The following is a 16,603-nucleotide window of genomic DNA, read 5'->3' on the forward strand; positions in this document are numbered from 1 at the left end:
TAAAGTATTGCTTCCGTGCACCGAAAACACTTTTAATGATGAGAAAGCTTCCATTGCATTCAGCTCTTATCGAGTAATCTCTAACAACAATTGAGCTTTCAAAGAATACAAAATGAGCTTCCACAACTTGCTCGTGCTCATTCGCTATCCAAAAGCGAAGCGGTTGGGATCGTCATTCATCCAGTAACCCACTCTATACCGACGGAATGGAAAAGATTGGGGCCGAGACCCAATGGTTGAAATACACGGTTCTTCCGAAGATTCTGAGGAACGGTCGCCTGGTGGACAACTACAGCGAGTCCAAGGCTGACTCCTTCCAAGTGGGCGACATCGACATCGATGTGATCGGACATTCGGAGGCCTTTATGATATCCTTTTGCTACAGGACCACCATCAACTTTGAATACGATGGGCAAAAGTTCCAGCGCAAAATGGTTGTTAAGGTAGGTTAATTCTATTAACAAAAGTATAGCTCAATGCATAACTACAACTGCATATGGTTATCTAACAATATAGTTTACTATAGTCACGGAAATTAAATGCACACACCCCATAAAATTATATTATATATAGTACTTAACTGCCAGTAACTGCGTACTCGTCAGTTTGTTTTCCGGCAAACACAGATAGCTTCGTCAAGAGTGGGGTCTTATTGGAAAACATTGTGAAATAGAGGGAGCCATATCAGAATACGAACAAAAGCAATTAATATGATAATGATTTTGATAATCCCTTAGATTACCGCAAATAGAAACTAACAATGAATTTATACCAATATTTAATCGTTATTTGTAGAAAACACCTGCCATGCCCCCAGAAATGTATGACTCCGTACAGTTTGGACCGCTTTTTGCCAACGAGATCAATTTCTACACGGAAATACTGCCAGAGATTCAGAAGTTTGCCGGTGGCAAGTTTGCCGCACCCAGGTACTTTTACAGTGAGCTGAATCCGCATTCGGCGGTGGTCATTCTCGAGAATTTCGCGGAGCAGGGATGGCGGGTCACCAAGGAGCGTCTGGGTCTGAGTCTGCAGCACGCCATGATTGCCGCAAATTACTTGGGAAAGTTCCATGCCTCCACGTACGCCCTGAAACACAAGAGTCCAGAGCAGTTTGCTCAGCTGACCAGCAGTCTAAAGGAATCACGCTATGCCAACGATGACATTCATCCGGAATGGGCGCTCACCTTGAAGGCGGGCCTCGATCGGGCGGCCAAGAAGGTGGCCATTTATCAGCCACAGATCGACGAGGAGTTTGTAAAGAAGTTTGTCTTCCTGGTCTCAAACTGCACGCAATACGGGAGGCAACGAGTGGCGCCCAGGGAGCCACTGGCCACTCTGTGCCACGGAGATTATTTGAGGAATAATGTGGCCTACAAGTACGATGACAAGGATGAGCCGCAGGAGATCATGATGTTCGACTACCAGACCCTGCGTGTCTCCTCTCCCATGATCGATCTCGCCGTCTTCCTGGCCGTGTCCATTTATGCGGAGGTGCGGTATCCACACTTCGAGGCCATCTTCAGTGAATACACTTTGGCGCTTCATAATAGCTATAGGGAGCGCACCAAGGAGGAGGTTCCGGATTTCCTTAGGTGAGTTCCAAAGCAAATGCATAAATCATTGTATGTATTATCATTCTTTTCAAAGCTTTCAAATTAATTTATTCTAATGCACATTGTTGGCATGGCAAACAAGTGCAATGCAGGTCTTAAATCTAAAAATCGTATTAAATGCACGAAATGATAAGATAGGCTAATCCTGTAGAGCTTTATACTTCTAAATCTAAATCTTTTATACTACTTAATCTCTTATGATATAAATTATGATATTTTCTAGCCGTGGTGAGCTTCTAAAGGAGTACGTGCGCTTCCTGCCGTACACCTTATCCATATCATCCAGTTTCCTCTCGACTTTGGTGGAGCCCATGGACATCTCGCCGGAGGAGATGTTTGCCATGCAATTGTCTGATGAGGAGATCATCGAAAATACCATGACTCGGGGTGGTGAAGTGGTGGATAGGGAGGTTGCCCACCAGTTTAAGGAAATGCTGGAGCTGAGCCAAGCGACAGGAGTCTCCATTGATGACGGCATCGATGTGGACAAGTTGCCCAAGGTGTAATTATTCGATTCATTTCATAACGATAGCTAATAAAACAAATATGCTAGAATGACATACATTACTTGGAGTTAAGTCTAGTGTTTAACCATGACTGGGAATTTTAAACGCTGGTTGGGGGAGCGTAACACATATCAATTGTGGGCTACTTGAGATTAATAATCTTATCAGTGCATTTTTTCGAATGTTTTTTTTAGCTGTTGCTTTTGTTTTGATCGTAGAACGGCACAGCTGATTATGTTTGCTGAGCTGCCAACCTGTTATAGTTCTGCGTTAGCCAACACTGCCACACATGTGAGAGTAAAATATAAAAATGGTTTTACCTTCGCGGCAGCAAATCCTACGTTTATACAAGCATTTAATTCGTTACGGCAATCACCTGAAGTTGACCGATAAGAACTATTTTCTGGGAAGAGTACGCCACGAGTTTCGGGGCAACCGATCCCTTACAAATCCGGTGGAAGTGGAATTCAGCTTTAAGGTAAGTACCACTCTATTATTTCATAACAGATTAACAAAATACCCCAATATTTTAGCGCGGAGAGACCCTGCTGAAGAAGGGACGCATTCTGTAGGAATGCTGCGAGGACTGGTGCGATTCCTGGCGCTGCCTAAGCCCGCTGTACGCTGCAAATCCAATCTGGACTACTCCCGCTTTCCCGCGCTTCAGGAGTCGGATATCGAGGAGACCTTCATGCGCGGCAGTGGTCCTGGTGGCCAGGCCGTCAACAAGACCTCCAACTGCGTGTTCTTGCGCCATCTACCCACCAACATTACTGTCAAGTGCCACACACATCGTCTAGCATCCAAGAACCGCGTGGAGGCTCGTAAACTTCTTCTGGAAAAACTGGACGTGCATCTAAACGGGGAGCATTCAATTGCGGCGCAAGTCAAGGCACAGGAGCAGAGAAAGTCCACTGAGCGGCGACGGCGACAGGAAAAGCTGCTGGAAATGAAAAAAAGCTGGCAGGATAGGGAGCGCACAGATGGGGGCACCAAATCGACCGATAAAGAGTGATTATGAATAAGTTTTACTTCTAAAATAGTCTTTAAATCTTTTATTTTTGGAGGAAACGGGTTACCAGCTGGAGAAATCCCCAAAACCATTTGCCTGTTTTTTCTTCTTGGCTGCTTGAGCAGATGAAAGAGTTGCCTCTGGCTTTTTGGCCACTGTCTGCAGTTTGAGGTACTTGCCCACGCCATCTCTGTACACTTTTAGTGGTTCCTTCATGCGCTTTTGCTGCTCCTCCTTCTTGACAATCTCCTCCTTGCCGGCCGCCTCCTCCTCGCGCTCCTTGGCCAACTGTTCGGCTGCCTCGGCAAATGGATTCACAAAGACCTGGGAGGACTCTATGATGATATCCTCAATTGGTCTGTCCTTGTTATCCACCTCGATGTTCTCCATTTTCTGAAGAGTGTCTAATCCGCCGACAAGTTTTCCGAAGATTGTGTGTTTGCCGTCGAGATGTTTGCATGAGCGGTAGGTGATAAAGCTACGAAATGAGTTCGCATTTACAAAAGCATGGAAAAAATTACACCGTGTAACACTTACAATTGAGAGCCATTGGTGTTGGGTCCCGAATTGGCCATGGAAAGCACTCCTCGTCCCGTGTGCGTAAGATTCGGCTTAAACTCGTCCTCAAACTTCTTGCCCCAAATGGACTCGCCACCAGAACCACTTCCAGTAGGATCACCTCCTTGCACCTGTAGAAAAAAACCATAATGAATTCAAGTTTCCCTCAAAGGAGATCGCACTTACAATAAAATTCCTAATGGACCGGTGAAACATAACATTATTGTAGTAACCATTGGCGCAATGTTTAATGAAGTTATCGCAGGCTCGAGGAGTTTGATCGCAGAAGAGTTCCAGGTTGAGTGGGCCAAGATTCGTATTTAAGCGAACGTACCCCTTCTTCTTTACCCGCTCGTACTTTACCAAATCATCGTCTATAATGGCCGCCTCTATTTGGGAAACGGGCACCATGGCGGTAGACGTAAAACTGGCCGCAACCGCTCCAGTTGAATAGTGAGCAGCGTTAAACTTGTCGGCTGTACGCTTCGAAGTGGAGGGCTCCTCTTCCGCCGGCTGATAGTCCTGCTGCAGCTGTGCTAGCGTCTCCTTGGTCTCCAGATTCATAGTCTTAATGCGCCCGCTGGCTGGATTCTTTCTCTCCAGCTGCTCTTCTTCCGTCAAAACCCGCAGGTTCTTCTTTATGTGATGGAACGTCGAGATGTCGTACTTTTCCAGCTTCTGGGGATCTTGTATGGTGATGATGTCCTTGCGCTGGAACGGCGTGTCGTCCACCAGATCCTTCCAGTTCTTTGTCTTGATGTTCAGCTGATCGATTGCCTCCCAGCAGTATACATTTCCCGTTGTGCCCACCGCCACGATGTGCGAGTTCTTGGTAAAGGGCTTGAACAAGGCAGGGCAGTGGTACTCATCGTTGGCATTCCTGTGGAAATTCAGCTTCACCAGCGACTTGGAGTCCATCTTCTGCCCGTTGATGGGATTCACCTTGAAGGCCTTCAGGAACTTCAGGATGGCCTCGTACTCGAACACATTGCCCTGTAGGTCGCAGTAGGGCATCTCGTAGGGCGCCATCGTAATGCAGCAGTGCTCGAAAGGCAGCCGCTTGAACTTGACATGGTCGTTCTCCAAGGATTCCACTTTTTTGCCGCCATACAGCTCACTCCACTCCGTGTACGTGAGGTACCTGCAAAAGCAAGGCGTACACTTATGTTCCGATCGCTGGATGTACTTAACACTTACATTTTGTCCTTTTGATGCTGTCTTTTACCCATCTTGGCTGTTTTTTTTTTAAATAAAATTAGCAAATTATGAAGAGCTACAATTAGTTTGTTTACAAACGCGGGATAGAACTGCCCACTCCTGTGCAGATTTGTGTTTATGAAAATCTTGGGCTATTCACACTTTGCGCATCTCAAACCACAGTGATGTGATGCGAAGTCACCTTCAAATATTTCAAACAACTAAAAACAGATCTTAAATTACAAAAACCAAAACCAATACAAATTGCATTAGTAAAATTTGAAATCCCATATTATGTGCTGGCATATTGACACCAACAAGTGTTTTTTAATGATGCGCTCCCAGTGTGAACACTGTACATTGCGCACTGCAGAAGTTTAAATTACTTATTCATTGCCCAGTATTTTGACGTTGGCCAACACTTCTGTTAAGAGAGTCAGCTGTTTGCTGAGAAGGTTCAGCAGAATCAAACAACAAAGAATTTTCCAACTTATACTATACAGCGATATAAATAGTCAGAACGGTTGACCTTGACGTTGGGCGATGTCTAGCCCACATATCAACTACCGCTCCCTGGCCGAGGAGGCGGCCAGTCCGTTCCTGGAGCACCATCCCTCCACGGGCCAAGGCCCATCCAAAACACAAGACGCAAAAGCGAACGCAGCTGCTGCGCATATAGACCCCCTGGGCGAACACGGGCTGGAGCAGCCGCTGGATGAGAATGACACCGAGCATGAAGGCGAGGACACGCCCCGAAACAGTGGCGTCATGATCCACATGGTTCCGGAGACGGGGCGTGCGCGGTGGAACCACATCGAGGACCTTGACTCGTTCTTCTCGCGAATGTATCAGTACCAGCAGAAACACGGATTCACAGTGATTGTGGTGGACGAAATGCTACAGGTTCTGGAGTTTGGTTTCGTCGTCTGGCTACTGACTGTTGTGCTGCACTGCGTCCGCTTCGACGTGCTCTTTGGGGATACCCCTCCACCGGGTAATCACACCAAGACAACTTTATCCGATGTGATTTACCCCACAGGGGAGTGCATAGCCAACTTCACCTGGGTCACGTACCTGATTGTGTTCATTGCCGCTATCTATTTGGGCATCAGGCTGCTGAAAATGGTATACCATATTACCCAGTACGCCGATATTAGGAGATTCTACAACTCTGCGCTTCATATCGAGGACTCGGAGCTGGACAATTTCACGTGGCACGAAGTGCAACAGCGAATCCGCAGAGTCCAGGCCGAACAGCACATGTGCATCGACAAGGAGTCGCTCACGGAATTGGACATCTATCACCGAGTTTTGCGCTTCAAGAACTACCTGGTGGCACTGATGAACAAGCAACTGCTGCCTGTGAGATTCCACATACCGCTGTATGGCGAAGTGGTCTCGCTGAGTCGAGGTATGTTGTTCAACATTGACCTCATTCTGTTTCGCGGCCCTGGATCTCCGTTCCAGAACAACTGGCAGCTGCGTGATGAGTTTGCGGTAAGGAGCAATCAAACTGAGCTGGCACAGCGACTCTCCAAACTGATATTAGGAGTGGCGTTGTTAAATTTGGTCCTGGCGCCTGTGATCTTCGTATGGCAGCTGATCTACTTCAGTTTCTCCTATGCGAACATTCTGCGCAAGGAACCTGGTGCCCTTGGCCTGCGTACGTGGTCCAATTACGGACGCCTCTACCTGCGCCACTTTAATGAGCTGGATCACGAACTGGATGCCAGGCTGAATCGGGCATATGACTACGCGGACCGCTACCTCAACTCCTTTTCCTCGCCACTGGCCGCTGTGATAGCCAAAAATCTTCTTTTCATCAGTGGAGGACTACTACTTCTTATCCTTGGATTGGGAATTTATGAGGAGCACGTCTTCCAGGTGGAGCACTTGCTTTTCATCCTCGCAGTGCTCGGCGCCATAGGTGTCGTCTGCAGAACTCTGATCCCGGATGAGAATCTCGTTTGGTGCCCGGAGCAGCTAATGACCGCCATTCTGGCGCACGTTCACTACCTGCCATCCGAATGGCGGCAGCAGGCGCACACGACAAAGGTACGCCAGGAGTTTAGCAACTTCTTCCAGTTTAAGGCTGGCTACCTACTCAGCGAAATCTTCAGTCCCTTCGTAACACCCTTCGTGCTGATCTTTGTGTTCATGCCAAAGGCCATAGAGCTGGTGCGTTTCTTCAGGACTTTCACCGTATCTGTGCGTGGAGTGGGCAACGTATGCTCCTTTGCCCAGATGGATGTGCGCAAGCACGGCAATCCCGACTGGCAGCTAACCAGCGAACTGGAGGAGATGACCCGAGCTACAGCTCAACAGCCGCAGCAGGAGCCACAGCAGCAGAGTTTGGCCGGCGGCAAAACGGAGATGTCCCTTCTCCGGTTCACACTGAACAATCCCGAGTGGCAGATGCCCAAGGAGGCCAAGCAATTTTTGCGCGGCGTCCGGGAGCACGCTGTGGGTGAGCTAGTCCAGGCCAAAACGTCGATGGTGCAGGAAAACCCGCTGACCAACAGCCTCATCTCGTTTGGCACCATGGGAGCGGACTATTGTTCCATAGCGAACTCTGTGCTGACCGCTCAGGTGACGCCCCAGCAAGTGGAGATCTCGCAGTCGCTGCGTCCGGGACCGGGACCGGTATCTGGAGGATTCCCCGTCGCAGCCAGCGACTTCCGCCAGATGTTGCAGCAGAATCTGTCCGCCAGCGTAGGCCCGCTGGACAGTATGCGCCGGTTGCGCCTCAGCCGGGCTGAAGGCCGCTTGGAAGGTCCGTCGGACACACTGCTCTACGGGCTCTGTGGAATGGACCCGCGCGTGGGCAGTAGTCCCTTGAGCGTGGGCGTGGCCGACATGTGCCTAAGCGCCCTCTATCTGCACGAGCTGAACCAGCAGAAGCGCCAGGCGCGACAGTCTCGCATCGACGAGGCCGAGGACGAGCGTCCGGGTCCGAGCCTTTGGCCACCGCGACCACCGGCTGCTCCGTCGACTGCCGCTGGCTCCGGCTCCCGCCATACCGTGATTACCTCAAAGGCTGCCGAGAGCACGCCGCTTTTGGGTAGCATCCGCTCATAGCAGCGGCCAGAGTGGATCTAACCACCTGTAGAGCTAAGGACCACCCATTCTGCTATTAGTGATTAACCTAAGTTTTAAAATGTAAACGAACGAGCGAACGACGTCGTCTAGTGCGTAGCTAAACTAATCTGAAACTAAGCTAAACTAAACGAGAAGCAATAAACATAAATGCATTATCAAATCGATTAGCTTTATTATTTCAATTCTACTAGTGTGTAAATGGATTGAAAGGTCTATATAAACTATATGCCTTAGTGTACTTACAAGGTTGATCCAAAATCTTCAATTTCATCTGTTGTGTATCCTGTGAACACCTGAAAGAAGGCTCCATACCAAAAATTCCATTTTCATTGTGAAGATTATATTTAATGGCTTTGCGGCTTATCCCGATCGAAGCTCTCCGGGATGTGGGAATGCCAGCTCCATCAGCACTGATGGATGGTCCCCATTTGTAGGCATTGTTGGCACACCACATCCACCTGGTCCAGAGATCCAGATACGAGTGGATGAGGAGAACGCATCCAGCTGTGCTGCAGCGCCTCGTGTGTCACTTGCCACACACGAACGCCATTTGGCGATTGGTGTTGATGGCCAATGCGGCGAGCAGAGTCCAAAGGCTGGAGGAGATCGGGGCGCACAAAGTGGTGCGACCAAGTGCGTGCCTATGAATCTCCCAAGCCGGCAGACACCGATACAGATGCAGATACCGCCAGATCCCCGCCAGCTGTGGCAACATTTATGAATTATGTGCGTGCTGCATGGAGCTGGAGCTGGAGCTGTGTGCTGTAGCTGTAGCTGGAATCTGCGGCTGGATCGCTGGAGACTCTTTGGATCACGTTGTCTCATTTTTCCGCTGCACGCCAATTTTGGGGGGAGCATTGCCCAACATTACACGAATGTACGAGCTGCTAGCCGGCCACTTGCCCGTTTTGGATCCATCCTGCGACTCTCGGAGTCCGATGGACGCTGGAGATGCAGTTGCAGTTGCATGTAGTACTAATTGTATAGCTCGCGATATCCGATCCGGCAGAGAGAAAAACGCTCTTGAAAAAACGTATTCATTTCTTTTGATCAAAAACAAATTTATCATTATTCAATAATGTTGAAATAGATTTAAAATAATTTTGGGAATAAAATATTTTATATTTTATTCGATGATTTATAAAATAGATTAGATAGATAGTAATAAACCTGAGCAGATCAAAATATATGTAATTTCACTTACCTTATGCAAGATCTGCCTGTTTTTTTTTAGGTACATCTAAATGAAGTTGGTGGTATAATATTATAAATATTGGCTTGTTTAATGAAAGTAGTTTGGGGCTCAATGAATTGAGTTCTTAATAGCGTTACTTGCCTACCCATTTGGGGACATTAGAGAATGTGTCGAAAATATTGCAAAATTCAGTTAAAATCCCAATTAAAACCATTAGATTTCCTTCGGTGTAGATAAACGCATTGGAGTGGGGCGACGCTTATGGCTCAAATGGAAACATTTCGCGAGCCTTGTCAAACAATCGAATTTAATTTATGATTTCCTGCGCCAATCGAGTAATGACACTGCATGTGGTAGACCTCGGCGGACCCCGAATCTCTGGATATCTGGTGATCACTCGATACGCAATTTGGTCACAGCAGGGCCAGTAAAATTGGTAACGAAATATCAGAATTGGAAAGGCCAAGAGGGAATGGAAATGCGAATGGATATGGATATGTATATGGATGTGGATATGGATATGGATTGGATATGATCGTGCGGCGACGGGAGCCACTTGCATATGCGGCTGTCTGGGATTCTGATGGCCGTGGACCACCGCGTAGCGTTCGGCCAGCAGAACCAGTTCAAGATCAGGCGTCACTTTGCGCCGCTGACTGCCACTGACAGTTGGATAAGGTTTCGACTGCGATGTGGATGGAGCTGGAGTTGGAGTTGGAGAACCGCGCTTTGTGAGCTCCGAACTCCAGACTTTAGACTCCAGATCGCAGCTGCCATTCCGCAATTAGAGCTGTTCCTGCAACTGTTGCCGCTGCACGTCGGCTGCTATCAAACGTGTCTCAATGTCTCCGGCAGCGACTAATGATGATGGTTCCATGTCCTCCGACCACCATCCCCCCGCCAATCCTCCCCAGATTCGAGTGTGAAGCATCAGCGTCCCCTTTGATTGACAACTGATCAGCGTTTTGGAGCAGCGTTTCCCACTTTTGGTGCACGCACGTTCTCCCCATGATAACTTATCGGTTTTTTTTCATAATTAAAAAACCGGCTTGCGATGGCTCCTTACAAATAGCCATCGCGGCTGGAGGATCGCTTTGGATTGGGCTCGGTTCAAATGGTTTAGTTGCAGCATCAGCACCAGCACTGGATTTGCATTGCAAATTAGAGTCGCCTCCATTGCTGCTTTCTCCCCCTGGTCTTGTAATCGAGCCGCGATTCAATAAAACATTTAAACATTAAACTGCTTTTATGCAAATTGCCGGCATGCGCTTAATTTTGCGATCAGCCACGGAGTCGGGTTGTTGGACTATGTTGCATCCGCTTGAATTATCTCCCCATCGCATGCCTGCAACACCTTACGATCCAGCGATACCGATCCCGCCTCCTCGTCTTGTCCAGGAGCAGATAGCATCTACAGCGGCCACAGATTTTTGCTGCCTCCGCGGGCAGAGCTCCTCCTCCTCCTCCTCCTAATGGCGGTGGCTAAAATGCTAATCAATAGCCTTATCGCTATTAATCTCGGCTTCGATTTACCTTTTGCCCGACTCTCTGACTCTCTGTCGGCTACTTGTTTTTCGAGATGCGATTCGGCGAATCCGCCGGCGGAGCGGGGGGCCAGGGTATTGATCGCAGCTCGCCATCCGCTATCCATTAAACATCCAATTGCTGTTGCCTGTTTGTAAATGTTTGTTGGCTTAAATTGTGCTGCGTTTGTTTTCCCAGCCATCATTACGTTAATTAACGTTGAGCATACGCCGTGTGGGTCAGCAGGAAGAGGGCAAGTCGGCCAAGCAGGCGTCTTCTGGATCCTCCAGATATGCAAATTAGAGCACATTATTCGAAGCGTTTGCTCTTAATTGTTTATTTACTACAAAACGAATTAAGCCTCATTGAAATAGTGCCAATATCTCTAATCAACTGCTATTAGACAGTTAAAGATGCATCTTAGATCAGCCTATGAAAAGATGTGTAATAGATAGCTAATGTCAAACGGTTTTGGATAAACAAAAACTTAGTTAAGAAACTTAAGATAAGAAACATTTATATGCATTTTTTTTTCCAATGGTTTTAATCCAAAGTCTAAAACTCCCGACTCTAAAATTGCGATCTTAAGGAAAAGATACTTTTAAAGATACTTCCTTGTAAGGCAAGAGGACTATTAGACAGTAAGTTACAGCTATAGGTTTGCCCAATTTACTAGCGCAATCTGCGCCACTCCTTCACTGAATCACAGCACGATGATCTGGCGGAGATTGCATTCTTTGGACTCATTAATTTGGCATAAGCCCTCCAGCTGCAGGTCACTCGGCAGGAGGATGGAAGGAGTCGGCGAGGGGGGATCAGCGGACTGGGACCAAGTCATTGGCATATTTATGAGCCAGCCGCTCCCCACAGACGGAGCGTCGAACATGAGCCTGCCGGGCGGCAACAGTCTCCAATCTCCCATCCTCCATCTTCCATCTGCCATCTCCACCTCCCAAATCCCAACTTCCAGCTCGCAACTCCCGATCTCTGGCTTTGCCGGCCTATATATTGGCTCCATTGGCGCGTGGGCTGGATTGCCGAGATGCTGGGATGCTGTCGCCCGAAGTGGATTTTCTGTTCAACAAGTAGTTTATGATGTTTTTGTCAATTCATGGCAAAATTAATGACGCTGCAGAAAAGCACACGCACACGGAATCTGCTGCACTGTAAGAAATTTACTGTAAATTGATTAAGTATGCAAATGTGATAAAGCATTCGTAATTTATAACATTTTTGCTTATCCAAGAAGCTCTTCAAGTCCTTTGGATGCACAAGTATCTGCACTTTCTACAATGTTGCAAGCTGCACAGTTTTGTGCAAGTGCAGCATTGGTCTCCGTGGCAAGGCGTTAAAAATTGTTGCCTATAAACTTAAAGAACTGCAAAGGAGTTGGCTGCACCGCCTCCCCTTTGGGACCATGGAATAACCCCCGGCTGAATCTGCATTCAGAAATGCCATTAGTCACATTTGTGGGCCACAGTCGCAGGCGCTTGTAGCCATGACTTGTAATTTTCTCCTCCTTCCTCTGGGGGAACTCGTTTGGATATTATTAAGGGGGGATGCAACGATACTCGGGGGTCGGGGGGTCTTCGAGTGGCCTGCACAAATATTTCTATTGCAGTTAATGGCGTTAATAATTTTGCTAGCCAAATGCTGGCGCGGATGTGGCCGCGGACGCGGGATTAGCCCGCGTCTGTCATGTTCCCGGATGACGTTACATGGCTCCGACTGACAGCCGGCAGCAGTGGAATATGAATATTTCCGAGAACCCATCTTTGGGCGGTGGCTAATGCGAAGTTAATTGGAAAATGCCAGCCCAGAGTGGGCAGCGCATCCCGAATGGCGTCGGGATTAGTCGGAGCCGCAAATGGCGTATCGAATTTCCAGCTGCCCGCTGGTAGCCACCGCCTGTCACTCGCCAGTGGAACTCATGCCACTGAAACAACCGCTCCGAGATAACACCAATGCACTCCACTTCACTCCCAATCCCGAGCACTTGTTCAACATGCTACAAACGGAGCAGGAGCCGCCGTAACTCGAGATGCTTAAGATGCCTCCAAGCTGGCGACATGCCACGCATCCGATTTCGGGGAAAATCTCTGAAATACTTCCACGTTGTGCAGGTGCGAATTCCATAAATGTATCTTGTAGCTCAGTTTGAATTTCACACATAACTGTGCTGCTCATGAAACCAAGTAAGATTCTGCCTGCTAGATGCTTAGAAAACGCTTGCCATTTTCCATAAAAAGCTATAAGTAATGTATCTTCTAAGGCAGCGATAAGAGTGGCAGAAGTCACTGGACATAATGTGCTAGCCAATTGTAAATAAAGCCTAACCTTATTAACCTCTCAAAAGTGTCACATTTAAATATTTCATAGGGTTCAAGGGTTTTGCTTGTATATCACAAATTTTTTTAAGTGGTTATTAAATATCTTGCTTCGATGGTAAAGAGTTAGAAAAGACTCTTCCTTTACCTTATTTAAATTATCATCCAATAAGGTTTAAATAGACTGCGGATCTGATTGGGCTCCTGGGAACTTGTGTTGTGGTGATCTCACCGAATGAATCTGGGCAATCGCCACCTGCGCCCCGTGCGATTTGTGTCACTTGCGAGATTGGCTCTTGGTTGCTCAATTCATAAGTTGGCTGTGGGGCACGATGGCGATATGGTCGCCATTTTGGAGTGTGTGCGTTTTAAGGCCGTCTAATGAACACGCCTACTGCGTGCACCTGTGCAGGTGTGTGCGTCAGTGTGTGTGCAAATACAGGCGAGTGTGTGCGTGTGCGAGTGTGCGTCACAGTGGTGTTAGTGGCTCGCAATTATAAATCACGCATACGCCGCATAGGCCAAAGTCGAGCAGCCATTGCAGGTGTTTGCGCTGCGATTTAATAATATTGGTGCGTGGTGAATGGCCCGCAGCACTTGACTTCGGGCCTATTCAGATTGAGAGAGCGAGAAACGCTGACAAATTCGGCAAATGGCAATTGGCAATTGGCAAAGGCAAAAAAAGGCAGCAAATAGAAAAATCAACTCAAATCAAATGCAATACCCAAAAAGCGGGCACTGCAAAAACACAATTTATTTGCGAATAAAATATGCAGCGTGTAAACTCCAATTAGACGCTAATTTCAGCCATAAAATGCAAATGTGCGTGCAGGAGTTTCGCTGCCTTTTTTTGCGTTTTTTTTTTTTGTGCTCCACTATTTTTTCTCTTTTGGGCCCCATTCACTTGGGGGCCTAAGGCTAAAGCCGCGCCACTGGAGGCAAAGTGAATGGGTTTTGCAATTAATAAATGGCCGCTAACCGCACCTGACCATGCCCACAGCCACGATAAACAATGAGCCACAATGAAGCATTAGTGCATTACTCCTGACAGACACAAAGACAACCCGCAGGGATTGCGTGCCACCTTTGAATACGAGTATCTAAGAAAAAAGCAGAAAAAGATACGAGCTTACCCATAAAAAAAAAACGCTATTGAGAAGGGGCATATGGAATATCGCCCACGTCTCGATCTGCCACGATAATTGCCAATTATGCTACGAATCAGAGCGGCCAAATTTGGCAGGGAAAAAGTCAAAATAGAGCCGCGCTTTTTTATTGCAATTTTCCAGCCAGCGTTCCGTGGCGACTCCTGTTGCTTATTTTTTGTGTGTAATGAAGTCATTATAACATATTGCGTTCCCTGCACGCAGCCAGAGCTCTAAATCTGGCCAAGATCCAGCTCGGCTGGCATTGGCCATAAATTCTCATTCGGGCCCGTTTCCCAAACTCCAAGCTCCAAACTCCAAAGCCCCAAACTCCGTGCTCCAAACTCAGCGCTCAACCTGTCACGACAGCTGCGCCGTCTAATCTAATCCAATTGACTTTTTCACCATTTTTCTCTATTTTCCTCTATTTTACCCATATAGTTTTTCTGTATTTTTCCAATGCTCACGTCTCTTTGGGCCGGCATTATGGATGCAGGCTGCTCATTAGGCTGACGTTGGGCAGGCCATAAATCCAAAACCGAAAACCGCCCACAACCGAATCCAAATCCACATCCAAATCCACATCCATATCCAAATCCCAATCCAATTCCCGCTCGCCGGTGACTGATCGCCAGTAGCTGACATCGCCACCGTCGATCTGTGGGATCGGGGAGCTTTATGGCTCCACTTGACTGCAACTGACACACACTTTGTTCGCCTGTCGACCGGGCGGTCTTGGGTTTTCAGCTCCAACCTCCAAGCTCGTGGTCCAACTTCAACTTCCACTTCAACTCCAACTCCAAATCCCATGTCCCCGGTCATGAGTTGGCATTTCAATTGGGCGGCTGGGGCCACTCCCAAGGGCTTAATTTGGTTCACTGGCGGCGACATGCACCCAATTTTAATCAGCCAAACGCAGTGCATTAAATTGATTAATGATTACGACCGCCGGATTGGCAGTTCATTTGACTGGAGCACAGTTATAAATCCTTCAGAGCGTAGGAAAGGCTACACAAATTATTTATAAATTTATTTATATTTACTATATTTATTGAACGTCACATGCTCTTTTACTTTTTCTCTGTTCAGTAATTCCGCAATGTTCAATCAATGACTCAACTACATTCCCATGAATGTGAGCAGCAAACAAAGAAATTTCCTGTGGGATCTTTAATTATCGCAGATATTGATAAATGTCGTGGGTGGTGTGATTCCCAAGACAGCCAATATTTACTCCACTCAATGCATTACATTTGAAGATGTGCCATGGATTTTCCCCTGATTTTGCAATCTGCTAACAAAATCACGAGTAAATGAAGTTCTCTCCTTAACAGCTCCATTAGAAGTTGAGTCGCTGATAAAATGTCAAGGCAATCTATATACGTGCTCATTATCATATTATCATGGAATTCCGCTGAAATGTTTGTGGGCACACAGTGCGTATACGTAACGTGACTTAAGCGACTTAGATACCATACTTTATGAGTCATATTTGGGATGCCAATTGGCCAGGCTAAGTGAAAAGTGCACTCAGGCTGCCGCATTATCCATTACCCATTACCCACTACCCATTACACATTACCCATTACCACCAACAGATCAAAGTCAATCTTCTGCTCTCGGCTAGCTGATCAGTAAAAAACTCACGTAGCTCATGAGCAACTTTTTTGTAGATCGTCTGGATGGCGAAGTTGGGGGGTTTTGAGGGGGAGTTACTGCAGCAGTAGCTGGTTTGCCGGCCTATGGGCGGTACTTAAGCTCACGCACACGGATGCAGTGCATAATATATATGTACATTCATATATATATTTATGTATATATATAGAAGTCACTTTTTGCGCGCCTCAAAAATTGTTATTGCACATTTAAAGGCGTCATTATTAGCGGCTACACGGAGGCACTAACAATTGTCCATGAATTTCAAATGCAGCTGGAGTCCACGCACTAATTGGACGCCGTATGAGGAGGATCGGAAGGAGCAGGACCTGGACAGGGAGTAGACCGATCTCGCATTGGAATTGCAACTATTTTTTCCTTACTCCACTGCTCTTAGTGGGTTATCACATAAATTGTGCGCACAAATCTTGATCTGCAAATCATTTTCGACAACTTTACGGCCCCAAAGGCGAGGATCTGGAGGAGGTGGTGGGGCTTTTGGGGCATCGTGGCCCCAGTCTATATGCATATGTATGATCGTAACTTTGCTCCGCTATCTGTCGCTGCGATCTCGATCAGAGTGCGCTTGCCACGATCCACGATCGCTGGCAACAATATTTTGTGGAACTCTGCGTTTAGTTACTTTTATTTGTGGTCGCCATTTCCTGTGGCACCATTAACCCATTATCGGGGGGATCTAAAGAGGTCTGGTTTCAGAACAGCCAACATGAAGTAAGGTAACCTATTTGAGCCATGTTTCTCTCCCAA

General features: G+C 47.3%; 5 protein-coding genes across 5 annotated transcripts; 4 read left to right on the forward strand and 1 right to left on the reverse strand.

Annotated features, from left to right (window-relative positions):
- Nucleotides 1-153: 153 nt before the first annotated feature.
- LOC122612263 lies at nucleotides 154-2,176 on the forward strand. Its single transcript, XM_043785750.1, has 3 exons — nucleotides 154-443; nucleotides 796-1,595; nucleotides 1,840-2,176. Exons 1-3 carry the CDS (start codon nucleotides 207-209, stop codon nucleotides 2,120-2,122), a joined length of 1,320 nt encoding a protein of 439 aa, XP_043641685.1. The 5' UTR covers nucleotides 154-206; the 3' UTR covers nucleotides 2,123-2,176.
- Nucleotides 2,177-2,390: 214 nt separating this feature from the next.
- LOC122612265 (MIEF1 upstream open reading frame protein) lies at nucleotides 2,391-2,793 on the forward strand. Its single transcript, XM_043785752.1, has 2 exons — nucleotides 2,391-2,600; nucleotides 2,656-2,793. Exons 1-2 carry the CDS (start codon nucleotides 2,433-2,435, stop codon nucleotides 2,692-2,694), a joined length of 207 nt encoding a protein of 68 aa, XP_043641687.1. The 5' UTR covers nucleotides 2,391-2,432; the 3' UTR covers nucleotides 2,695-2,793.
- Nucleotides 2,697-3,164, forward strand: LOC122612264 (mitochondrial translation release factor in rescue). The gene has a single exon (XM_043785751.1). The coding sequence runs from the start codon at nucleotides 2,697-2,699 to the stop codon at nucleotides 3,135-3,137; it is 441 nt and encodes a 146-aa protein (XP_043641686.1). The 3' UTR covers nucleotides 3,138-3,164.
- Nucleotides 3,165-5,006, reverse strand: LOC122612262 (RING-type E3 ubiquitin-protein ligase PPIL2). Its single transcript, XM_043785749.1, has 4 exons — nucleotides 4,890-5,006; nucleotides 3,879-4,833; nucleotides 3,672-3,823; nucleotides 3,165-3,612 (listed from the first exon to the last, which is right to left on the reverse strand). Exons 1-4 carry the CDS (start codon nucleotides 4,919-4,921, stop codon nucleotides 3,198-3,200), a joined length of 1,554 nt encoding a protein of 517 aa, XP_043641684.1. The 5' UTR covers nucleotides 4,922-5,006; the 3' UTR covers nucleotides 3,165-3,197.
- Nucleotides 5,007-5,320: 314 nt separating this feature from the next.
- Nucleotides 5,321-8,148, forward strand: LOC122612569 (autophagy-related protein 9A). Its single transcript, XM_043786277.1, has one exon. It carries the CDS (start codon nucleotides 5,433-5,435, stop codon nucleotides 7,965-7,967), a length of 2,535 nt encoding a protein of 844 aa, XP_043642212.1. The 5' UTR covers nucleotides 5,321-5,432; the 3' UTR covers nucleotides 7,968-8,148.
- The last annotated feature ends 8,455 nt before the right edge of the window (nucleotides 8,149-16,603 follow it).

The sequence above is a fragment of the Drosophila teissieri genome, chromosome 2R (assembly GCF_016746235.2).
Source record: "Drosophila teissieri strain GT53w chromosome 2R, Prin_Dtei_1.1, whole genome shotgun sequence".
Classification (NCBI taxonomy): Eukaryota; Metazoa; Arthropoda; class Insecta; order Diptera; family Drosophilidae; genus Drosophila; species Drosophila teissieri.